The sequence below is a fragment of the Aquarana catesbeiana genome, linkage group LG03 (genome assembly GCF_042186555.1).
Source record: "Aquarana catesbeiana isolate 2022-GZ linkage group LG03, ASM4218655v1, whole genome shotgun sequence".
NCBI classification, from domain to species: domain Eukaryota; kingdom Metazoa; phylum Chordata; class Amphibia; order Anura; family Ranidae; genus Aquarana; species Aquarana catesbeiana.
In genome coordinates, this window is record NC_133326.1 from 642,451,002 (window position 1) to 642,463,096 (window position 12,095).

Here is a 12,095-nt window from a genome sequence, read left to right on the forward strand (position 1 = left end):
AACATTTTTTTTGCTAGAAAATTACTTAGAACCCCCAAACATTATATATTTTTTTTCTAACACCCTAGAGAATAAAATGGCGGTCATTGCAATACTTTTTTTTTTTGCACCGTATTTGCGCAGCGGTCTTATAAGGGCACTTTTGGAAAAAATTCACTTTTTTGAATAAAAAAAAAAAAAAAAAAAAAAAAAAAAATATATATAACAGTAAAGTTAGCCCAATTTTTTTTTTTATATTGTGAAATATAATGTTACTCCAAGTAAATTGATACCCAACATGTCACGCTTCAAAATTGCGCCCGCTCGTGGAATGGTGTCAAACTTTCACCCTTAAAAATCTCCATAGGCGACGTTTAAAAAAAAAAAATTCTACAGGTTGCATGTTTTGCGTTAGAGGTCTTAGGGCTAGAATTATTGCTCTCGCTCTACCGGTCGCGGCGACACCTCACATGTGTGGTTTGACCGTTTTCATATGCGGGAGCTACTCACGTATGCGTTCGCTTCTGCACGTGAGCTCGTTGGGACAGGGCGCTTTAAAAAAATTTTTTTTTTTTTTTTTTTTTTATTAATTTTACTTTATTTTTTCAGTTTAATAAAGTAAACGGTGAACCCGCCGCAGAGACCACCATTATTGTGTACAGAACCGCCGGCCCTAAAGATGGATACCTCGGTTGTGGCAGCAGCTGCTGCCGTTACCGAGATATCCATCTTTAAAGTAATGACGTATATATACAGTGGCCGGTTGGTAAGTGGTTAGGCATCTTATACAATGAACAAGCCAGTATATAAAACAAAAAAAAATAAATAATGGATGGCCATTTAACGGTCACTTAACAGCTGTTCCAAGGAAAAAAAAAACCATGACCTTCACAAAATAAGAGCAGGCTGAACTGCCTAGTCTATTCGCTGCCATAGGCTATGGAATTAAAATTTACTGGCCTGTCTGCCTTAAAGGATAAGTTCACCTTTGCAAAAAACAAAATTTTCTTTTTCTTGACAAAAAAAAAAAAAAAAAATTAAAGTTTTTCTTCGTCTGTTGTAAAATGTTGTTTTCTCCTTCACTGACATTTAGAACTGATGGTCACTAACTGGCAGCTGATCTGCACCTCTCATGGGGCTGTGCTGATAATCAATGTGCTGATTATGAGCACAGACCCCCCCTCTGACAGAGCCGCTGATCGGCTCTCCCTGTCAGCACGAACTGAGGAAAGCCATTAACCGGCACTTCCTGGTTCACGTGATGATCAGCTGTGATTGGTCACAGCTGATCATGTGGCAAGGAGCCTCCGCCAGAGGATCGCCACGCTGCGCGCCCCCAGATGAGTCATGTAGCACTCACTTCCCAGAATCCATCTGCCATTAGCTCAGGCATGCAGGCAGAAGGGTGTGCTTAGCTGATATAAAAAAACTCTCCTCCCCTCCTGAAGGCTCCTGGGATGTATGACAGTTGCCTAGGCATGGAAACCAGGAGAGAAAAAAAAAAAAAAAAAATAGTCAATGTTGATTGAGAGAGTAGAGTTCTGCTTTAATGCTCACAGTAAAGGCCCACGTCCAACTGCTGGGCTTCCAGAAGCAATGAATATCCTGGGATACGCATGTGTGTGATGCAAAGTACCTGCCTCAAAATGCTTCTGAGCTTCAGTAGCAGAAGCTAGCAATGCTGGTTGTACCTGTCCCTCCAGAAAGGTAGAGTGATTGAGAAGATTAGTGTAGTATCAGGAGACTCATATGGACACTTCAAATGCTTTTCAGCCAAGCTAGAGTAACCCACTGGTAAGCTGTGTGCTTTCTGCGAGAATTCCAATCTTAATACTCCTATATAGATTACAGTAGCACAAATATATACAATGTTCACCAAATATCCGCATAACAGAAGACAACAGCGCACCCACCTGGCAGAAAGAGGGTGTGCAGGATTTGGAGAAGGCAGCCTTCAACTCTGTGAAGTCACACTCCTTCAGATGCTCCACACACAGGCAGTGGGAGTGAAGCAGTTCGTAGGTTAGCTGAGTCACATCTGACCAATGAACGTACAGCGTACGGGAACCCAGCTGCCTGCCTAGCAGGTCTGATTTGGCACGGGAAGCAGAGTCCTTCTTCATGTACTCCACAAAGCCATAGCCCTTGGGATGTCCCGTAACACCGCTGTACACCAGGAAACACCGCTCCAGATTACCAAACGGGCGGACCAAGTCCTCAAACTGCTGCTGGGTATAACCGGGTGGTAGGTTCGCGATACAGAGCAGGGAGTCTGTGGGCTGCAGTTGTACTGAGATCTCACGGTCACGGAGATGAGTGTGGTGAAATCGACGGATGGCAGATTCTGCTTGTTCTCCATTCAGCAATGTAACAAAAGCTGCAGGATACAAAACATGGAGAACTCTTTAGTAAGCACATCTCATACTAGTACTCCACAGAAGGTCATACAACCTAAGCTGACATGCTATAGGAGAGAGAGCCATGGGTCACAAGTTTACAGCAGTGCGAAAAGACTATGGGAAAGGTAAACATGCCAACATGCAGAAATGGCCTATTATCACATGGCTCCCCCATGATACCCTAAAACAAAAGGCTTGCAACCAGGTCATGCTGAAAACCAATTGGACCGGCCATCTGCCTGGCTGATATGCAAACTCTAACTTGCATATTTGGGAGCTGCTGACCCAGTACAAACGTACTTGTCAGTAAGTCACAACTCCCCAATATGGTCATTTTGGGTAATGAAGACAAACAGGCAACTAACTGGTTACACTCAACTGCTCTCTGCTCCAAGATGACTGAGAACTGAATGGATCAATAGCTCCATGATCACTCAGTTCCAAAGATTAGAGCCTGTGGGGGACAGCTGCAGCAGACTGATGCTGTAGCATGGAGGCAAGTAAGCTTTTTTTTTTTTGGGGGGGGAGGTGGGGGTCATTCACACTCTTTGAAGAGGAGCTCCAGGCTCCCCCCACCAAAAAAAAAATAAAAAATAAAAAAATGTTAGCTACAAATACTGTAACTGCTGACTTTTATTATAAGTGCACCTACCTGTCCAGGGATCCAACAACATCCTCATCTGAGCCGATTCTTAAATCGGCTTTGGGTGCAGGCACCAGCATCTCAAGCAAGGGAAACCAGAAGTGAAGCCTTAGCCTTGTGACTTCACAGCTGGTTTCCTACTGCATCTTGTGAATGGTCCTGTAGTCTTTTGGGACCTGTGATGTGTCCCAGAAGACACAGGTGGGGGGGGATGAACTTCCGGCTCAGATCACTGCATCATTTATCAATCTGAGAAGGAAGTGGGAGCGGGTACCTGTCAACACCAGGTACCAGCTCCGCCCCCAAAAAAAGTGCCAAGTGTGGCAGTGTGCAAACAAAATGTCTTAAAGTGGAGTGCCACCTGAAGAGGGACATCTATGAGCCATAAGCAAGAAGTTTAGAGGACCTTACATGATCTTTCCTATAGGCAGCGGAAGGGATCACAATGTCATTAGGTTTTACAGATGACCTAGAAGCCACATAAGCCCCTCTTTCCAATGTGGTCCTAAACCAACACCTTCACAAGTATCCAGATCGCATGGAGAATCAGACATGACCCTAAACCTACAAATGTGGTTCCTAAAGGTCCAAGGGGACGGTAGCCAAGGGCACAGGCCCTCTTCACCCTCCATGTATATCAATCCCTAAATTAGGTAACTCACAGACAGACTTGTAGTTTCACCAGCCTTTGTCCAGATAATCAAACATTTGGTTCTTACCAGTTCCTTTATATTTATCAACAAAACAGTATTTCAGCTCATAGTCTGCCAGGAGATCATGGACTTCCTGCAAAAAAATAAAATAAAAAAGTTAAATCAAGTGTATACACAATATTAAGGCTAGCTCATACATCATTTAGAACAAGATTATAAAATTGTTTTATAAAGTAAACAATGAAGGTGGTAAAGCGAGGACTTAAATACCGTATATACTCGAGGATAAGTCGAGGCCCCAATTTACCACAAATAAAGGGGGGAAAAAAAAACTTATTGACCCGCGTATAAGACGAGGGTGAGAAATGTGCAGCTACTGCAAGTGGAAAAGAGGGTCAACAATGCTCATTTGCAGCCTCACTGTGCCCATTTGCAGCCATAGGTCCCCCGAACTTCACACTCAGTAGTTAAGGGTTCCTAGATGCCCCCTAGCTGCAGCCAAAATTTGGCGTCTCTGAACCCAAAGGGTCCCAAAATGATATGATATAACGTATCTCGGGGCCACTTAGTGCTAGGAACACCAAATTTGGTATGCAAACCCAGTGGAACTAACACCATAAAATATCCAAAGCTGGGGTTTCTAGCACCAAGTGGTCCTGAGATACGGCCCCAAAATCGGTTCAGAAAACGTCAAGCACTTTTCTGCAGCAGAGAATGACATTTTCTGAACAAATTTTGGGGCCCCGTATCTCAGGGCCACTTGGTGCTAGGAACTCCAGCTTTGGGTGTGTTATGGTACCAGTTCCACTGGGTTTGCACACAAAATTTGGGGTTCCTAGCACCAACTGGCCCTGAGATACGGGGCCCCAAAGTCTGTTCAGAAAATGAAATTTTTTGCTGCAGAAAAGTGCTTGACTCCAGTATAAGTCGAGGGGGGCACTTTCAGCACAAAAAAAATGCGCTGAAAAACTCGACTTATACGGTATGTGACCAGACTTCATGCACTAAAGTATTTACATATACTCGAGAATTAGAAGCAAGCCCTCATTCAGCTTGGTACAAAAAAAATAAAAAAGGGGAATATGGGGTGATTTGCTTCCTTAGGTGAACCGGGGCTGTGCCACATCCAGATACAACTATATAGAATAGAAAATTCCCCTAAATGGACTTTACCGGCACTTTGCTAAGAAAAATATAAATATAAATAATAATTGTATGTGACAGTATAAAAATATAAAAGGATTTTTATTTAAACATAACATAGCTTTAAAAACATAGTATTTCATACATTCCACAAAGCATATTACATAGTTAATAGTGTGATATTTATCCCAAAACAGTAAGTTGTACGGGAGCTCTTTCACACCGACGCGTTTCGGAATAAACAATGTTTTTGTCCTTCAGGGGTGTAGCAAAAAAGAGAACAGTTCGTTTTGTAATATGCTAAATTGAGTTCCTTTAAAAATCCAAAACTGGAATGGCATTGGGCATTGTCGCTGGTGCAGTTAGTATAAGAACATCAAGATTAGTGCTGAATGGTATCAACTGGTAGTGATCCCAATTTAGTGGGTATACAGTGTCTCACCTATCCCCGTCCCTCCCGACTACTGAGGCAAAAAAAGAAGATCTGATTTAGCTCAGGTTTCATGTTTGCCAGCCGCGCATCCCAGCATCCAGCGTTGCCTCAGTAGTCGCTTTGGCCTGCACGCATCTGGGAGGGATATACTAACTGCACCAGCGACAATGCCCAATGCCATTCCAGTTTTGGATTTTTAAAGGAACTCAATTTAGCATATTACAAAACGAACTGTTCTCTTTTTTGCTACACCCCTGAAGGACAAAAACATTGTTTATTCCGAAACGCGTCGGGTGTGAAAAAGAGCTCCTTTACAACTTACTGTTTTGGGATAAATATCACACTATTAACTATGTAATTATGTAATATGCTTTGTGGAATGTATGAAATATTATTTTTTAAAGCTATGTTATGTTTAAATAAAAATCCTTTTATTTTTTATACTCTGTCACATACATTACGTAAATATACATATATATTTCTTAGCAAAGTGCCGGTAAAGTCCATTTAGGGGAATTTTCTATTCTAAATAAAAAAGTGAGGGTGTTTAAAGGAGATAAACTTTCACAAGTCACCCAAATCTCAGGTCATCATTATGCAAAACTGTTTAGTATTGAATAAAGCAAAGAAAAAAAAAAAAATAGGATGCGACACTGCGAGGTGTTTATTGCAGTCATGTCCCCATTGGAGATTTATGGAGCCAAAGAGATGGCAAGAGCTAAAAATTCTCCAATGCTGCATGCATACACAAAAAAAACAAAAAAACAAAAAAAAAAAAAAAAAACAAAAAAAAAAACCAAACACCCTCTTATCATTTGAAAGCCGATTAGTTGGCCTGCATACAGAATGCATCATTTACATGTCAGTATACATACAAGCTCAGCACACTATCCACACAGGTCAGCAAGTGCTTGTAAACTTGTGAATGTGTGAGGAGCAACGCCTCATGGGACATGTAGTCCTGGGCAGATGAAAGAAATGATTAAGGCCCCTTTCACTTGATCAGGTCACTTTTTTGCAGTGACAGGTGTACAACCCCAGTCAGCTGCCTTTGTAGTTCAAAAGCAGAATACCCCCTTCCTCGATCACTCTTGAAACTTTTTTTGGGGGGGGCCCAGGACCCTGGTTTTGACATGTGTCCAAAACCACATGGCAAGACCAGTTTGGCAATCCAAGCAGAAGTTGCACCTCCTCTAGTGCCAGTGACCAGTAAGGAATTGGCTTAGGCGAGGGTGGTGTTGGATCCTTGGACAGGATGGACAGGAGTTAAATGTCAGCAGCTTTAGTAGTTGGAGGGGAGCCCCCAAATAAATCCACAGCTCAACCACCTATTTTTACTGCCCTTCACCCCTGACAATTTAAACCTACAAGTTGCCAAGCTGTTATAATATTTGTTACCAAGACTATGGAAAATAAAACTTGGGTTTCATGTGGATGCTTTTGTAACAAGTGTATCTGCAATGCCACTGTGCCCTCCAGGCCTATTTTTACTCCATGGAACACAGCCAGATAGAAATAAAGTAAAATGTGTCAATCAAAAAGGCATGACAGCGAGTGTTCTGGAAGAGAAGGGAACAACTTCAAACCAACTAGAAAAAAAGGATGACAACTGAAAATCATAATGAGTATAAAACACAACGACCAGAACCCAGCATGTGATTTTTAACTTTTCATTTTGTATATAACATGAGCGGGTTTGAAGCCTTGCATAACCTGATAATCATCCCCGGGTGATGCCATCTGCGTTAGAGAGGGGACTGGAATTTGCGCACGATCCTATTGTCAGGAGGCCACTGACAGGGGAGTATGGGGATCACAGGACTGAATGACAAGTACAGAACACAACACTGCAGGGCACAGCTGTATGAGAGGCCAGTGACATCATCCCAACAAAGGGGGAAAGACAAACTGCTTCAGGGATCACCGGGTCAGCTCAGTCCTCTGTATTCAGGAGCCAGCTTCAGGCCTGACCGCTCCACAAAGGATTGATCACATCATTTTACTGGAGGAGAGGAAAGCACAACTAAGCTACTTCAAGTCTTATCTGGATTAACATCTAACACTACACACAACAACACCAATCACAGGAAAAACGCCTCCAACGTCCTGCAAAAAAGCCATTTTGTCACCATTAGGGTTTTGAAAGACACACACGCGTTGATTTACTAAAGGCAAAAAGACTGCATTTTGCAAGTGCAGTTGCTCCAGAGCTTAGAGGAAAAAAAAAAAAAAAAAAAAAATGCATATATGGATGACAGACGTCAGCAGAGCTTTTGCTCCATCATTAAAGCAGAGTTCCACCCAAAAATTGAGCTTCTGCTTTACCATTCATATTGGCAGGACTTTAAGTCGTGCCGACTTCAAAGTAGTCCCTGCACTACTTTGGTCCGACTTCCATGCGAGTTGATGTCCATAGACCTCAATGTTAAACCCTCAAGTAGCATTCAAATCGTACCTGAATAATAGACACGATTTCAGTACGACTTTGTAAGCACAAGCTGCTTACAGGAATGGCAGGAAAAGGAATTGTCTCACACCATGTATTTTTTCATTGGTTAATGCCAAAGTCCTACAAAGTAGTACTGATCCCAAATCACATGACTTTGAAGTCGCACAAGTGTGAAAGGGGCCTTAAGCTCTGGAGCAACTATTCTTGTAGAGTGCAACTGCTCATCCCATTTGACTTTAGTAAATCAACCCCAATAAATAATACAGTAGGTGTGCCAGCAGAATAGATTAGACATCCATTCAGACAAGCATAGGCAATAAACACAGGATACTGCTGGCAACAAGATCCCCCATTTAAAGTTGTCCATATGCTGTAGGCATGTCACAGTTTAAATGCATACAGCATTACTGGAGTCTAGTGGCCACCCATGTAAATATCAACCATTACAAGCTATTTTTTTACATGTTGGTCCTAAATGAGACATACGGGCAGCTGCAGTGAATGCAAAGAATGACTTCAGCCAATTCCAAATGTCTGAAGGCGAGGGAATGCCGCACCATCGTCTCATTCAGGACCCACATGGAAATATCAATAGCATCAGCAGCTACTAATAGGGTGCATGTACAATGATCACACGTATGGAAAGGTTAGAACACTTCTAGGTCTACAGTACAAAAAAAAAAATTCCAGTCGACAAACATCGCTGAACAATTTTGGTACCTGTATGACTAAACACTAAAGGGTTAAAATATTTGAACAGCAAGCAACTATATACACAAGCTGCATAAACATGGAGATAGATATAGATAAAAATAAAAGGGTCCTGCGTGATTTTGATCCGAACGCAATGCAAATTCAGCCATACAATCTGTATGGCTGAATTTGCATCGCACAGATATGCAGATCACATGCACTAGCAGTGCTGTGAGAATCACATGCGATATCTGACATCTGGTGTGAACCGGCACTTCAAGTGATACTAACGTCTCTATTTTAGTTAAAAACAACAAAACAGATCCCTGATTGCAGATTTTGACCTTCGGTAGTAGAACACACATCGGTCTGAGTGTGCGCTGAATTGGGGGGGGGGGGGGGTGTCTCTCCCTACTTGTATGTGGACTATCCCAAGTGCCAGGTACACACCATTAAATGTAAGCTGACATTTTTGATATAGATTTTTTTTTTTTTTTTTTTTTTTTTTTTTTTTTTATTACTACCCCAGTGGTCCCCATTTTAGGAGGAGGAGCTCTGGATGCATGCTAATGGATTAAATACAGGATCCACCACACAACTATTAAGTGCTGACTGACCCCCTTTAATTAAAGTGGACCATCAGTCGTCACCCCCCAAATCTATTAAATCTTCTTCCCTTGTGGTTTTAACTTTGGATAATAAAACATTTTTTTCTGCCAGTAAACCTTATACAGCCCACTTCCTGTTCCTGGTCATTGGCCTAGGCTTATATCAAAGACAAGTGTGTCTTGCCTACAGTCAAGCATGGTGGTGGGAGTGTCATGGTCTGGGGCTGCATGAGTGCTGCCGGTGTTCTATCGATATTTGTGCCCTCTGTCGAAAAGAGCCTGCGCATGCGTAGAACGGATCAGCTCTCCAGCTGACTTTCTGATCAGCTGGAGTGACGTGAACATGGCACATGCGCACATCACAGGAGGCAATTTTTTTTGACGAGAGAGGGAAATTTACGCACACAATTGAGAACTATTCACAGAGCGGGGGGGGGGGGGGGGGGGGGAACACTGTAGTTACATTATGCCTCGGCGTTGCAGGGCGGCTTGAGGCTGTGTTGAAGGGTGAGACTTTGTCTTGTGTTGCAACCCGCCCTTAGAGCCCTTTCACACCGAGCTGCCCATCGCGTCGGCGGTAAAACCATCGGATTAGCGGCGCATTTCAGCCTCTAGCAGGGCACTTTTACCCCCGCTAGCGGCCGAGAAAGGGTTAAAACCACCCGCAATAGCGGCGTTTTGCCGGCGGTATCCCAGCGCTGTCCCATTGATTTCAATGGGGAGCAGCGGTGGAGGAGCGGTAAACACATCACGCCAAAAAAGCTGATGTCCTGCCAGCGCAGCGCTCCAGTGTGAAAGCACTCGGGCTTTCACACTGGAGACAATGCTGCAGCTGTTTGAGGGCGGATTGCAGGCGCTATTTTTAACGCTATAGCGCCTGCAAAACGCCCTCGGTGTGAAAGGGGTCTTAGACACAGGCGCTGATCAAGACACTACAGCCGCAGTGCAACAACGACAAAAGTCAACCTTGAGCAGACTGAAACCCCGCACAGCACCAGCGAGGTACAATATGAGAACGATGGTGTCCCTCTGCTCAGTGAATAGCTTTTAATTGTTTCCGTGACATTCTCTCTCCCGTGGAAAGATGCCTCCTCTGATGTGCGCATGCGCCACGGTCATGTCATTTGGCAATCAGCTGGAGTGCGGCTCCGCCCCGCGCAGGCACATATCGATAGAAGGCCGGCACTGGGGAGTTAAATGTTTGTATGGTCTTGGCCACAGTGCTGCAGATCAGCTTCAGTGTCTTGGCAATCTTCTTATAGCCTAGGCCAGCCTATGTCAATCTTTTAACCCTAGAGGAACCCCAAAAATAATTTTCAGATCACGAGGAACCATTACTAAAACCAAATTTATCAGGGGCAATATGAACAGTGCCCCTTATACTGGCGGCCAATAGGAAGAATGTCCCCCTTAAAAACGGTGCTCAGAATGCCACCCTTAAAAGACAGCTAAAAAGATATTTGGTGTCAAGCAGCTGGCTTTGCCAAGTGATGCTGAACCTTGAACTCTGTAGGCATCATCAAAAAGGTGGATCAGCCACAGCTGGAGGAACCCTCTGGAGGAACCCTCTGGAGGAACCCTCTGGAGGAACCCTCTGGAGGAACCCTCTGGAGGAACCCTCTGGAGGAACCCTCTGGAGGAACCCTCTGGAGGAACCCTCTGGAGGAACCCTCTGGAGGAACCCTCTGGAGGAACCCTCTGGAGGAACCCTCTGGAGGAACCCTCGGCCATCTTTTTGGCAACAATTGTTTTTTTCAGATCCTCAGAGAGTTCTTTGCCATGAGGTGCCATGTTGAACTTCCAGTGACCAGTATGAGAGAGTGAGAGCGATAACACCAAATTTAACACACCTGCTCCCCATTCATACCTGAAACCTTGTAACACTAACGAGTCACATGACACCGGGGGGGGGGGGGATGGCTAAGACCCCTTTCTTACTGAGCCGCCCCAGGCGTCAGCGGTAAAGTGGCGCTATTTTTAGCGGCGCTTAACCCCCCGCTAACGTCCGAAAAGGAGTCAAATCCACCCGCAAAACGCAGTGCTGTCCCATTGTTTTCAATGGGCAGGGATGCGCCAAAGAAGCTGCTGGCAGGACTTTTTCTGATGCCCCGCCAGCGCACCGCGAGGGCTCTGTCACATTGGAGCCGCTGTTTCAGGGCGCTTATTGTAACGCTATATAGTGTCTGCAAAGCACCTCAGTGTGAAAGGGCACTAATTGGGACACTTTCACATAATAAAAATGATAGATATATATATATATATCTCTCTCTTTTTTTTTTTTTTTTTTTTTTTATTAATTTGCCCCACAGAGGTGACACATAACCAACATATTGGGGGGGGGGGGGGGGGGTCAGAGAACACATAGGCCCCTCTCTTACACACAGGGGCCCCTCTCTCATACACACACCGGGCCCCTCTCTCATACACACACCGGGCCCCTCCTCACCTGGTTGGCGATGTCTCCCGGCAGCCCCTTGATGAGGATCTTCCTCCGGTTCCTCACCTCCCTCTTCATCCTCTCCACCCGGCTCCGGATCTCCTGGGGCTCCAGCCGGGGCTCCCCGCGGTCCTCCTCCTCCGGGATGAACACTTCCCCGTCATCCTGGTCGCTCTCCCAGCCCCCTCCGCTCGGTTCCCCGGTACCTCTAACGGACACGGCCGCTGCCATCTTGACAGGAAAGTTCGTCCACCTGAGCACAACACTGGAGCTGCGCCCTCATTGGCCGAGTTTAAACCGGCCGGGGGAGGCCGCGCCGATTGGCTGCTTCGGACGCCGCCCCGCCTCCGCTGCGTTGGCATGGTGATGGGGGCGGGATCGGAGGGCAACGTGTAGCGGACATAGGATGATCAGTAGAGGGATTTGTCATTCCAACTCTGTGTGTGTGACCACGTGACCCGCTGTCACCATCACTGTGTGTGAGTGTGTGGTCAGCTGACATCAGGACTGTGTGTACAACACATACCTCCTCCTCCTACATTGTGAACATCAAGTTGGCTCCTTATTCGGCCAGCTTCTAAGGCTGGCCATTAGAGTTGCCACCTCATCCCTTTAATATGAATTACACAGGCAAAGCTCCCAACTGTCCCTGAATTCA

The 12,095-nt window shown here is 44.9% G+C and overlaps 1 protein-coding gene across 1 annotated transcript; it reads right to left on the reverse strand.

Moving 5' to 3' along the window:
• Positions 1-1,494: 1,494 nt before the first annotated feature.
• Positions 1,495-11,868, reverse strand: LOC141134703 (ribonucleoprotein PTB-binding 1-like). The gene is made up of 3 exons (XM_073624143.1): positions 11,447-11,868; positions 3,741-3,807; positions 1,495-2,356 (listed from the first exon to the last, which is right to left on the reverse strand). Exons 1-3 carry the CDS (start codon positions 11,666-11,668, stop codon positions 1,758-1,760), a joined length of 888 nt encoding a protein of 295 aa, XP_073480244.1. The 5' UTR covers positions 11,669-11,868; the 3' UTR covers positions 1,495-1,757.
• Between the last annotated feature and the right edge of the window lie 227 nt (positions 11,869-12,095).

What these genes read in the sequence shown, in the direction of transcription:
- LOC141134703 (XM_073624143.1), bottom strand. Translation starts at nt 11,668, where the DNA reads ATGGCAGCGGCCGTGTCCGTTAGAGGTACCGGGGAACCGAGCGGAGGG. An exon ending in CGGGAGACATCGCCAACCAG is followed by an intron (nt 3,808 to 11,446) that starts GTGAGGAGGGGC and finishes ATTTTTTTGCAG; the next exon opens with GAAGTCCATGATCTCCTGGC. An exon ending in TGATAAATATAAAGGAACTG is followed by an intron (nt 2,357 to 3,740) that starts GTAAGAACCAAA and finishes TGTATCCTGCAG; the next exon opens with CTTTTGTTACATTGCTGAAT.